Below are 12,381 nucleotides of genomic sequence, written 5' to 3' on the forward strand. Positions count from 1 at the left end.
GTTTGTTTTTTGGACCACTACACTGGTAGGATTCTGTATTAAGAGGGGTAACTTCTCAAAACTGGTGAAAGAAATGTAACGTAAAGGCAAGCGTTTTTGATCAAAGTTTTAAAATCACAATATCAACAGTATTAAGAAATATAGAAAAGGTATCAATCTTTAGCCGAGCTTAATCATTCCAGTCTCATGCAATAACCTGAGGGGGGAGGGGGAGGGGGGGGGGGGGGGGGGGGGGCTGGGATCCAATCGTCATACCACACTGAACGCCGAACCTTTACAACGTTGAGACTCCACTCTGAAAATGTTTACCAAACTTTAAAAAGTACTTGGAAATATGAACACAGTCGAACAGATAGCAAAAGGCATTTTTGCTCCTTAAAGCTTCGACTCCATACATGGAAAAACCGCCCAAAAAAGTGCAGCACAGCATCCCGTCAAGAGATGAGATGTGCGCCATAAACGCATGAATGCAAATGCGATTGCAAACAAAGATCCTGCCCACAGACTGCATTTGGCTTGAATTTCAAGGGCAGAAACTCATATGGTGTGGAATGACTATACTGAGATTCTAGAGGAAAAACACACAACGACGCATTCCCAACTTTAGAGGTGATCGGTCGACCTGATATTCCTCCCAAACACTGGACTTAGAAGCAGTCAAGATGCATAACTTAGGACATTATGGTCCAAAAAGAGCCATTACCTCGATCATAAATGTGGTTTATTAGGTACACACATGTGCATGCGGAATGTATAACTGCTTTCCGATAGAACGGGACCGTGACTTTTGGAGCGACGAGCCAGTGTTTTCCGTGCATCTGAAATGCTACATACAGTACGGCGGGTAAGCCGATCAAACCGCAAACACGTTTTTCCACAACCTGATCGGCAAAAGCCTTTAGAGACAGTCCGTCCCTCAAGATACAAGTCATTTTTGCTTTCCTACCAAAGGACTCCTATGTCAAAATCATCTGCAAGTTGAGGTAGCAAAACTAATAATCCTAATCCCGCAGAACTCAATGGACTGCAGGGTTGAAACAGTCATGGATGAGTTTAATGAGCAGATCCAGGCATGCAATGCCAACACGCATTACAGCAAGAAGGACTCTTGTTTGGAAATATCACAACTCCCAACACGTTTCAATCTAATATTCTCTTCGTGTCCCGCCAAATTATACAGAAAAGTTACTAAGGAAAGAAAAAGTTGGTCTACATTTGATTGTAGACGCATATCGCATATGAAATACTGAGAATGCACAATCCAGGTGTACAATAAAAGAACAAAAGAATATGGTTTTGCCTCAAGGAAAACAGCAATTAGAATAGGCACACCTTTACTTGTGAATGATCTTGCGAGATTGTCATGGCAACACAATGGCAGCCCTTTAACAGCCAAAAGCTCTCAAGTTCTCTAGAAGAATGCCGACTATTTCATCAAGCACGTTTCCTCCATTTTCGCTTTCATTTGCGTTTTCACAGCTCTACTTGACCTCTCACTGAGCTAGCATCGAGCATTTTAAGAGCAACGACTTCACTGTCATCCATACTAATGTTTCATTGTAGAGGTCATGGCTCTGTTCCATATAATTCACAGTTTCACTAAAACCTCTCTCATTTTAAAGATGAAGTGTGTATTTTAAAAAAAATGTCTGTCCCCGTTTCATGTCGACTAGAGAGGGTTCCCCCAAAAAGCGTATGTTTTACAAACATCGACCTGTTTGTGTGAGCATCTAGCGTAGCAACATTGGTTCGACCAATAGAGCGAGTTTGGGGTGGGATTATCTGTTCGTGGACCAATGGCACACCGGATGAACATGTTTAAAAACAAAACCTTTTTGCCATTGTGGCCCAGAAATGACACACTTCACCTATAAATAAAATGACATGCATTTATTTTGATTTAATTGCATTCAAGTAATCAAGGCGACATTGATTCAATTCAGTGTAAAAAAACGAATATATAGATTGTAGGTCGCCCTGGTTAATGATTTTCGAATGTTGTTACCAATTATCCATAGGTATTATCGGCTCATTATCGTTTTTCTATGAATTAGTAAACAATGTTTATTCGTTTAACGATGATTGAATGCACTTATCAAATTATCGGTGACGATTGAACACTGCAAGACGGATGACACCAAAATGAACATTTCAATGAAATGCATAATGTATACAGTATCATGGCAAGTGTCTCTATATATTCCATCATTTTTCTCTGAGACATGTTTCTCTAGGTTACATTCGAAAACATGTATTTTACCACGGCGTGTGCTGCACCATGACAACTGCTATTTTAAGCTACACTGCTTATCTAAAACTTGTTTACTTGACATAATGCCATTTAAATTGTCAACGAAGAACAAAATGGCCCCTAAAACTACTTGATATAACCACAAACTCAAAAAAAATAATACTCAAGTGCATAGATTGACAGTCCGATGGATATCTATAATAAAATTGGACTAAAATGTTTGCCGACAATTTGTTTCTCCCAATTCCAAATGTTTTCTGTTGAATAAAGGTGTGCCTATTCATTTTAATTTTGCCCAAATCAATAAAAATCCAGAGTTAAACTTGAAGGAATCGCAACATGACGACAGGCTTAACTATTATCCAATCTCAATAAAATGCAACTTAACCACTAATATGTATTTAAATGGCAGTTGTTAATCAGATACAATTAGACATCAAATTCGGAGTGTTTATGTGTCCATATTTCCCTTTTCAGATTCTTTCTAATGTCACAACCGACTAGTTTCCCTTGAAGAGGTATCAAACCAATAGCTTAAAACTGTAAACCACCCACATGATGTAGACGTCATGATGGTGTTTTGTGTGCATGTGAGTGTTATTTGTGGAGTACAAATGTGTGCCCTATGGATTTGAACGTGTGCTAAAGTTGTATTCAAAAAGAGACCCGTGGTTCAGTTAAGCAAAGCATTCGATTTTAAAATACACCGGAGGAAAACAAAAAATGCGACTAGCGTTATTTATAAACCGCTTCCTTGAAAAGCGATCGTTGCGTTTTTTGGAAACGTGTAAAAGTCAAGTACAGGTCCTGATTTCTACAACCAAATGTAGAATCAGGTGCTCTGGAGAGGTCTCACCTGAGGTAATGCTGTTATGTGGATATGCAGTGGAGGTCGAAAAAAGAAAAGGCTATCCGAGCATCTTTTAAGAAAAGAAATCATAATGAGCCACTTGAGACAAAACAAATGGCACTTCGTATGGTACAGAAACTCAGGTTGTAGCTGTCGGCGTCGATTTCCATCATTTCTTTGTGTAGCAGTTCAGTGTCAACCAGAACAAAAAGACAAATAAAAAAAGATTAACAGTAAAATAAATATAATATATTCATTTGTAATATGTATAGATTTTTTCTTCCATATAAAGGTATCTCTTGAAATTTTTGGAATGCAGTTTAAAAACAAGTTTACAAAGAGCACAAAAACAACAGAAAGGTTAACATTTCCACCTGTCCCATATTCTACCCTTCGAACCTCCATTTGAGGGTTAAACCTGATGGTTAAATCGCTATTCAGAGTACAGGAAAAGGGGATTGTGTCTTACAGTATCCGTTGATGTTTGCCTTGACGATTAACGACAGTTAACTTAAAGGATGGGACCCGTTATTGGCAAGAAGCGAAATTTTTGATTGTAATCAAAAAAATCGGTTTTCTGTACCTAAATGAAAAGGGTGTAAATATTGGTCAGTCAGACACATGAAATGCCTCGCCATCCCTCTCATAGAAGACAAAAAAGAGGGGCGAAATAGGAAAATAAAATTAATTTCCCAGAGTTTCAACCGCTCCTTTTCCACGTGCCCCTGAATGGTATTTAAGGATGTGGCACAGAAAGGTGCGGTTATTCCCAAGGATGAGGTATATTGTGCAAAGATTGGAGTTAATATAACATGTCTATGCACTTCTTGTACAGGTAGTTATGTCTGCATTGTTATCCGACTGACAAATATTGCGAACCCTTCTGCTGAATCTATCCTGAGATACGAAAGTACGGAAGGCTACAGGTGTACGTTTCCGAGAAACGCAAATAAAACGACAACTATCGAAACGAGCAGCAAGAGAAAAATTAAAACAGTCTGTTCAAATGTATGAAATGTGAAAGTGCCGTGTTTTCTAAACTACTAGTTTCAGAAATCATTCCGAAATGGTTCTACATTCATTTGTGTAAAGATGTTTTCATTTCTTTAAGAGGAGGATGTTTTTGGACAGGGGGAGCCGTTAACCCTGTAATACATTAATCATTGAATTAAAAATAAAATAAATATGTCGAAATGGCATGCACCGTTGTGAATCAGGCGGAATTAGGTTGCAGAATGTACAGTAGCAATTTGAAAGTTTCAAACTTTCTAGATTAACAATAGGGAGGTTTCCTCCGAAGGGTTTAAGTGCTGCAAAACAACTTCCAGTCATGGCCATCAGTGCAATAGTTCATAAGTGCCATTTATAAGGGCAAATATTCAATTATAATAGAATCTGTTTGTTCTAGTAGTACTAACAATCGAGATGTAGCTACTGATCTACTACTTATAATTTACTAGTTGGCTGCACTGCAAAGTAATATTCTTTATCTTGTTTTCCAGTAAAAGTTAAGCAATTTTATTGAAAAATCCAACTAGATTTATACTTAAAACAAGAAAAACACATTTGCCAGTAGGGTTTCAAATATTCTGTAAAATCAAGAAAAAATTTCTGGATTTTTTTACTGTAAAACAAGACAATACTGCTTAAGAAAATGTTTAAATGGCAAGAGTGTTATTTTACATCACGTTGATTAATAAATAACCTGATTGATTGATAAAGGACCAAACTAAATTCTAATTAGACACTTTAAACGCTCAGCATTGGTAAAGTGTTGGTGCATTTGATGCCAGATGACCTAAAGGGATTTACATGTAGAGCTATAAGTATGAATATGATTCTAACTTAGCTAGCTTCCCTTCGACTTGCTACATAATCAATTGTAGAAGTACAGATCATAATTTAAAAACTGCACTAAATATATATATATTACATCAATCAAGATTTCAGTAGTGTCTCCACACATGGCTATAATGGCAATGCAAATTCATTAAACAAAGCTAACAAAAGTAAAAATAATTTTTGATTAATAAGATAATTTAAACAACTATAGTGTTGTAGGAAATTGTCCAATACATAAAAGCCCAATTAAGGCCTTTAAAATGACTTGAATTCACTGGGCAAAATTGTAAAGGTGAGGCCAGGACAGTGTTCCCGGTCACCAAAAGTGTCAGCCTCCACTGAACTGGTGCATGCCATTTACTTAAATGATTGAAATTAAATAATGAAATAAATAAAAGGTACATTTCATAGAGTCAGTTTCATCATCAGAAACCCTGAAGTCTGAAGTATCATTTTTGTCACAGACTGGGTGAGCACCAGGCAGTGATATACCAGAATGCCCTTCAAACAACACCAAAGTGGAGCATGCCATTCCAAAAGCCTTGTCTTTGAAATCTTCACAGATCTACGCGCTTTTTCAGTTTTATATACATCAGGTGACACGGTTTAGATTTGAAGAGGGGCAATGTGACACTAACCAGTTAGGCAACACTAGACAAATCTGAGAGTTCAAGCTGTCGACCACTGTATATTAAAGAGGTAATCTTTTCAAAACAAAATGAGCATGTTTGGGTCTAAGCTGCAGGACGGCGGGGGTCGCTGAAATGATCCCCCTTTGATCTCGCAAGTCTCCTTTATGCTATCTGCTACTGCAAAAGCTACTTTAAAACGCGCCCCCAAACATATTCGCTTTTATTTTTAAACAAAGTGCTATTTTCAGAGAGATCTCCGAAAATTCCCACCTGGCCAGGTGTTTCGAACGATAACATCCCACCAATATCTGCAATCCATGGCTCAGCTCGACCCAACTAACGCCCGGTATAAAGCCCTGCCCCTGACCCAACTCATTTACTGAGAGTGTGTCACGGGTTCCAGTTCAAGTAGGTAAGATGCATTGTTTCTCTAAAAACATGATCGCTATATTTGTCTCAGTTGCCCTGAGTTTTACATGAGGAAAAGAATCTATTCAGAGACAACAATTGGCTCTCTGAAAGAACGCAAATGTATAATATAACCGGGTCACATGGTCATAACCCGACCTACATTTCCCCCCACCTATGTTCCACCCTCCCCAAAACCAACCCCCTGCGAAAAATGCTTTTCTTTTTATAAATATACACGTCAGTGACTGACTATAAGCAGCGACGAGGGAGCCGCCAGAAACAGCCAAAAATCGACTGCATGAACCCTCCCTCGATTCATTTTAGTAGAAAGATGTGAATCTGAAACACTTTCCTGTCCTGTGTGGTTTAAGTCGGCATTGTCCCTTCATGGGTTTTGGAAACCTTTTAAGAGAGAGGCTCTCACCAAGAGTAGAGTACTGTAAAATGAGTATGATGTAGTATGCCAGACAGAACAGTAAGTGCGTAATGCAAGCAGTGTCGAGGTAATCAGGTCTAATTGCCAGATTTAGGCTCTGGCGAGCGCCAGACTGAAAGTGTAGTGCAAAAGAAAGCGCTAGAGTTAAAGAAAAGTTTAGTTATACAGTAAAGTAAAAAAAAAAAAAAAAAATCTTTTCAACATCACAAACATGCATCCCTGAATGACTAATCTTAAGCTTCATTTGTTTTTTGTTTTAAAATGGACGTGTCTAATTCTTAGTCTGTTTCAATGGCGCAGAATATAAAAGGAGGAAACTACAAAGAGTCGAAAGCAATCGTTTTTACCTGTTAATAGAAAACGGGCCTAGGATTGATCCCTGGTGAGAATCCTTGTCAACTCCATTTGAAATAAATTAGTTTTAAAGATCATGAATTATTTCATAAACCTACCAAGAAGAGAAGATGAATTCATTTTTGAAGGGTTATTTTTTTCCAGAAACCCTTCAAACCCCACTTCTCATTTCTCAAAATGGCCGCCGTCCAAAACGCATGAGCATTAACGGCACAGCTAGCAAAGTTCATGATGAAGGGGGCGAACAAAGGGTTGATCTGCTTGCTTTTCGTTTTTTAACAAAAATGTCTTTCTGTCGATACTCTCTTATGGCTTTAGTACGCATTTGTTGCTTTATGTTGTAAAAAAACTTCAGCAAATGCTTGCAGTGTCAATGCGACCACTGATAACTGCCAATTTGTTTCTTATCCCCAGTTATGAGGCTTAAATCCTCCCATCAATCCCTGCAGTTGTGCTCACCCAGATACTGCAAGTAAATTGGCACAATTAAAGCCCCATCCTCAATTCCAAATCATCAATTGTTTCTGTCAGAATCTAAAACTGTTTCCATTTTATGAGGTGTTCTGTGTAATCTACTCGACTTTGTCTCCTGTCCCCTGCAAGAGATCCACTGGCGTTGCGATGGGTGTGGTGGCGGGCGTCGACGTGGATTCGGTTTCGCCGGTGATCCCAGAGTCTTTCCCCTCGGCCCTCATCATCAGTTTAAGCTTTTTCTTTGGTGGGTTCTTCAGTGTGCCCATCCTCTCTTTTACCTTGTACTCCAAGGTACTGTGGGGAATGCCGTAGATGTTTTGCGCCTTTGAAACGCTCATCTTCCCACCCATCACCACAGCAATGGCTTCTTCTAGAATCTCAGTGTTGTACTGCCGATACCGTCCCCTTTTCTTTCGGGGTTGCTTGGAGCCTGTTGGGTCGGCCTCTGGGTCTGATGTTGGGTACTGGGGTCCCAGAGTTGGCTGTTCGAGGTCTGCCCCCCAGTACTCGGCCACCGCTCCTGCATCGAGAAGGCCTCCCAGAGCGGCCCTGCGACTCTGCTTTGGCAAGATGACCCTCAGCTTCCTACTGAGCGCATTCTCCGAGTGCACGTTTCCCATCGTTATAGAGCTGTAACTATAGAGATCCGAGGCGTTCCCATGGGAGTCCCAGGACAGGTCCATGCCTCTGACTTGCGGGATTTTCAAGTCTACTGGAGGGGAATGTCCTGGTTCTTTCTTTACCGTGATGGAGCCAGTGTCATGGGACTTTGTGCCCTTGGTGAACAGGCCTAGGTTCTCCTGGAAGAGAGGCAGGTCGCTTAGGTCACTGAGATTCCCGCCAATTTGTTTGAGCTTCAGGAGGCTGTCTAGATGGGATTTTCCCCATGATCCCTCACGTGAAAGAAGGGATTGGGCTTGGCTGTTGAGGAGACCCACGGACTCTAGGCTAGCCAAAGAAAGAGGTGTGGGTTGGCCGAGGAGGCGATGTTTCTGGTTCAGGAGTTCCTCTTTTATAAGGAGTGAACGGGCCAACGGTGGCTTGAGGGGTCCAGAACTTATACAGTTCTCCCTTATCCCATCATGCAAGCTTCTCGGTGGCAAGCCATCCTCATCGTCAACATCTCGATAGTTGTGATCAGCTCTCTGGGAACGCCTAATTTATGGAAAGATAAAATGTTCATATGTGAGAATGTGGTATGTTACTGGGATGAAGTCTTGTACTTAATGGAAAGGAACAATTCTGTTGTCTTCAAGAAATTGAATAGGGGATTTTCCATGAATAGTCACATTCATTTTTTGTAAAGAGTAACAAATACCACAGATTCCCGACTGTGTTGAAGAATGAATGCCAAACGTTATGATTTACACATAATCTTGAACTATTTATAATCATTATAACTACAAAACTATTTATAATGACCAACTTAATGATGTAATGCATTTGTCAAGCTCAATCATTCATCCCCATTACCATAGATATTGGAATTTAAAAATATCAAACTCATATTTTTTCTTTAATTTATGGAAAATAAATGGAAACCAACATCTGGTACCAAACTAGCTAACCCCTACTTCAGTGACTTACACATTTACTTACACAAATTTGCTAGCCTGTAACCCATTCTAGCCGTTTTAATTTCATACATGTTGTCATTTTTAATTAAATGTTTTTCCATCTATGCTAGTTTTATAGCTAAAAATAAAACAAATCAGAGTTTTAAAGTGTATTTAGACATGTAGTTTGATCCAAGGTTAAAACACATAAAATTTGTTAAAAAAACAACGTTTTTGTACCTTATTTGTGTGGTTTCATAGACAATCATTCACAGTACCATTCTGCATCTAGTTTTCAGAGAACAATAAATGTACCTTTTCTGAGGAAATGTACCACATTGTCTGTACCTTAGTAAAGTGTCTTAGTACAGAAAGGAAAGTTGATTGTCTAAGCAGGAAACTGAAGGTCCCACAAGGGGTTATACATAAACTATCACCATTGTGCTCTGATGATACTTCACTTAGATTACTCTGGTTGCTGTTCTTTCAAACATCAGCTAAATTATGAAATTGTATTCTTGCCCATGGTACAAATAAAGTTCTTAACTGTAAAAACGCACCATTCGGTACAAGACTTATACAAATTTCACTACACAGACATGCACTTTTTGGGAGTTTTTTGTATATCCAAGTAAAAAATTTTTTTTTTACCAAAAAGAGTCGTATTTTAAGGACACCTGTACCTAGAGTATAAATGAGTATTGTACCAAACACTGGTGAAGCAACAGTCTTTCTATGATCTTTGCATAACATGGTTTGGCTTGAAATGCTCGCTAATAAATCTAAAATTACAGATAATGCTTTTCACTTACTGATCGGTATCGGTGTCGATTATGCTTTTTTAAAACTGATTGGTGTTGGTTATCCCGAGGCCGATCCGTTATTTTTCGTCAGCTGTCACGCAGGTGTTGTGCCGTAGTTTGCAGTTGCAGCTTCACGTGGATTTGTTTGCCCACCGCCATTAAAAGGAAAATACGAAGCTCAAATATGCCTGCGTGAAGCGCAAGAACCAATGAGGTCTATTCTAGCGTTTTACCCACGCTTGTTCGAGCTTTGGTGTTTAACATATTTGATGCACACTTTTGTAACAAGCCACTCGAAAGTCATTTATTTATTGTTTATTTTTATATGCCGTCAGACTATCTGAGACATCGTTGCCTTAACACGCGTTGTTATGGGTTGCGTCTTGCTTCGGACTTGACTGACAGACTGGCATTCGGACACCACGAGCTTCAATACTAGAAGTTCATTTCAATATTATAATCATATTCATAATTGTAACCACACAGTCTGTATACAATGTCTACCATTGTAACAGATGTTTACATCTACCAATGTGTGTGCATATATATACTGTATATATATATATATATATATATATAAATAACTTTTAATTGAAGTTAACTTAAAACAATCTTCACATAAATGTCACATTTACCTGCCCTTCAATATATATCAGGGCTAATTTTTTTTCCCTATTGGCCCAGTCAGACGAGGTCAGATTGCACAAAAAGTCATTGTTTTCGTTGTTTTTGACCCATGTGACCTTATTAACAGTGCTTTAAGATTTTCAGGTAGGTCTAACAGGTAATATACAGAAATTGAGTAAAGTTATCAAACACTTCACAGTCTTCATTGCATTAACTATAAATGAAATATAGATTAATCCTTATTAAAGCTACAAAAGTTATTCAGTCAAGAGCAATGAGTGATTTTCTCTTTGGTTTTGTTCTTTGACTAACATTAATAAGAAACAGGAGGAGGTTTATTAGGCAGCTGTCACTTTAAGACCCGATGCACGACATGGATCTGACACGCATCCCATTTTTCCCGACTCTTTACGTTCATTTCACTCGTGTAAGACTGTGCTTGCGAGGATACTCGGCTAAACGGGCATTTTGGCATAATTTTGTGTGGTCTTGTCTGTTCCAGCGCCTTTCTGTGCGCACGGGTCGTGTTTCTGTCACACAGACAGGAGATACACAGATCATATAATATAACACTAGAAAAATGGATGCCGCGTTGTGTTATATATGAATAATGTTTTAAAGTAGAAAAATGTATTGTGTGCGTTAAGGTGTTAATTTTGACAGCCCTAATATATATTGTATATATAATATATCAATATTCATTGACTCATTCATTCAATATTCATTCATGGGACATCCCTACTAACTGAATCTTATTTTTGTAGCGGGTGATGTTACTGAAGTGCTCATTTTGTGAACTACCTCGAACAAAAAGTGAAACTTAAAATAAGCAACTAGTGATAGGACTAAAAACTCATTCACTGATTCACTGTTACAGTCATGTGTACAACAGACAATGGTCACAATGCCACAAAGAAGAAAAAAGGACTTCTTACCCCTTAACTGTGGGCATGATTGAGAAACCATGAGAGCTTTTCATTGAGACACTACCATGACTATGGTTCTTCTTAGTTGAGAGGTCAAGGACTCCATCTGCAAATACAACGGTGTCATATACTAAGACCAAACTAAAACAAACATCAGTTGACCAAACTGAATCAAAGCATCTAGTTTCCCTTGAACCATTCATCATAGATCCATGATATTTTATAGTCTTGAGAGATCTTTACATGCTCTTTATGAGGTCCTGGTTATAATCATTTCTGTAATCATATTCACAGTTTCCAAACTGAGTAATGCACATCCCAAATGCAAGACAATCTCTGTATACAACAAATGTATACAGCTGTGGAAACACCACTATGCAGAGAGCTAATCTCAACCAGAACAACATTCATCTGTCTCAAAACTTTGCAAGCTGACTCAATACATTTGATATTTTGTTTCCAATCAGCAAAGTTAAATATTGTTATGATTTTAAAGCATGTTTTTACGATTTCTTATTACAATTTGTATAAGTACAACAGTTAGGCTACATGGATTTTAAGTGTATTTTCAGGCAAATCTTTAAACCTTATTTTAGTTTTACTTTACTTTTTGCGTATCAATTATTTTAAATGATTCTGCTCAAAACACTGAATCATAATTTGCCCCAATTTTGACAGATTGGAAATGAACATGCTTAAAAAAATGTAGGTAAATTGCTGTTTATTAAAATGTATTGATATTTCAGTGAATACAGAATAAAATTGTTCCTTTTTAAAAAAAAAATGTTTAATGGAATGGAATACATGCCTGGATTATTTATAACTATTTAACTTTTTTTTTATTGCTGGGCAACGATTAATGGCATCCAAAATAAAAGTTTGTGTTTACACAATATATGTGTGTGTGCTGTGTATCATTATTTTGTATATAAAAATACATAAATATGCATGTATATAATTCAGTATATACATAATATATATATATATATACAGTATATAATATTTGCATGTATATACTGTACATATACAGTAGTCAACATTTGAAGTGGATCAATAAAGTTCATCAAAGTTGAGTATTGTTAGAAAATTTAATAAAAGATTTTGATCCACTTCAAATGTTGACTACTGTATTTATACATAATTTATATAATAAACATAAATATTTTATATATAAATAACACATTTTTTATTAAATATATGCATGCATGTGTGTGTATTT

The 12,381-nt window shown here is 37.7% G+C and overlaps 1 protein-coding gene across 2 annotated transcripts in view; it reads right to left on the reverse strand.

The window, feature by feature from the left end:
• Nucleotides 1–5,277: 5,277 nt before the first annotated feature.
• lcor (ligand dependent nuclear receptor corepressor) overlaps nt 5,278–12,381 on the reverse strand; it is a 33,553-nt gene continuing 26,449 nt past the window's right edge. For both annotated transcript variants that reach the window (XM_056260561.1, XM_056260560.1), the window contains exons 6-7: nt 11,172–11,268; nt 5,278–8,405 (exon numbers count right to left, since the gene is read on the reverse strand). In XM_056260561.1, coding sequence (XP_056116536.1) covers nt 7,349–8,405; nt 11,172–11,268 — 1,154 coding nt within the window. In that variant the 3' untranslated portion in view covers nt 5,278–7,348. The remainder of the gene's footprint in view (nt 8,406–11,171; nt 11,269–12,381) is intronic.

This window comes from Rhinichthys klamathensis, unplaced genomic scaffold, assembly GCF_029890125.1.
Source record: "Rhinichthys klamathensis goyatoka isolate OS25496 unplaced genomic scaffold, OSU_Roscu_1.1 h1tg000009l_1, whole genome shotgun sequence".
Taxonomy (NCBI): Eukaryota; Metazoa; Chordata; class Actinopteri; order Cypriniformes; family Leuciscidae; genus Rhinichthys; species Rhinichthys klamathensis.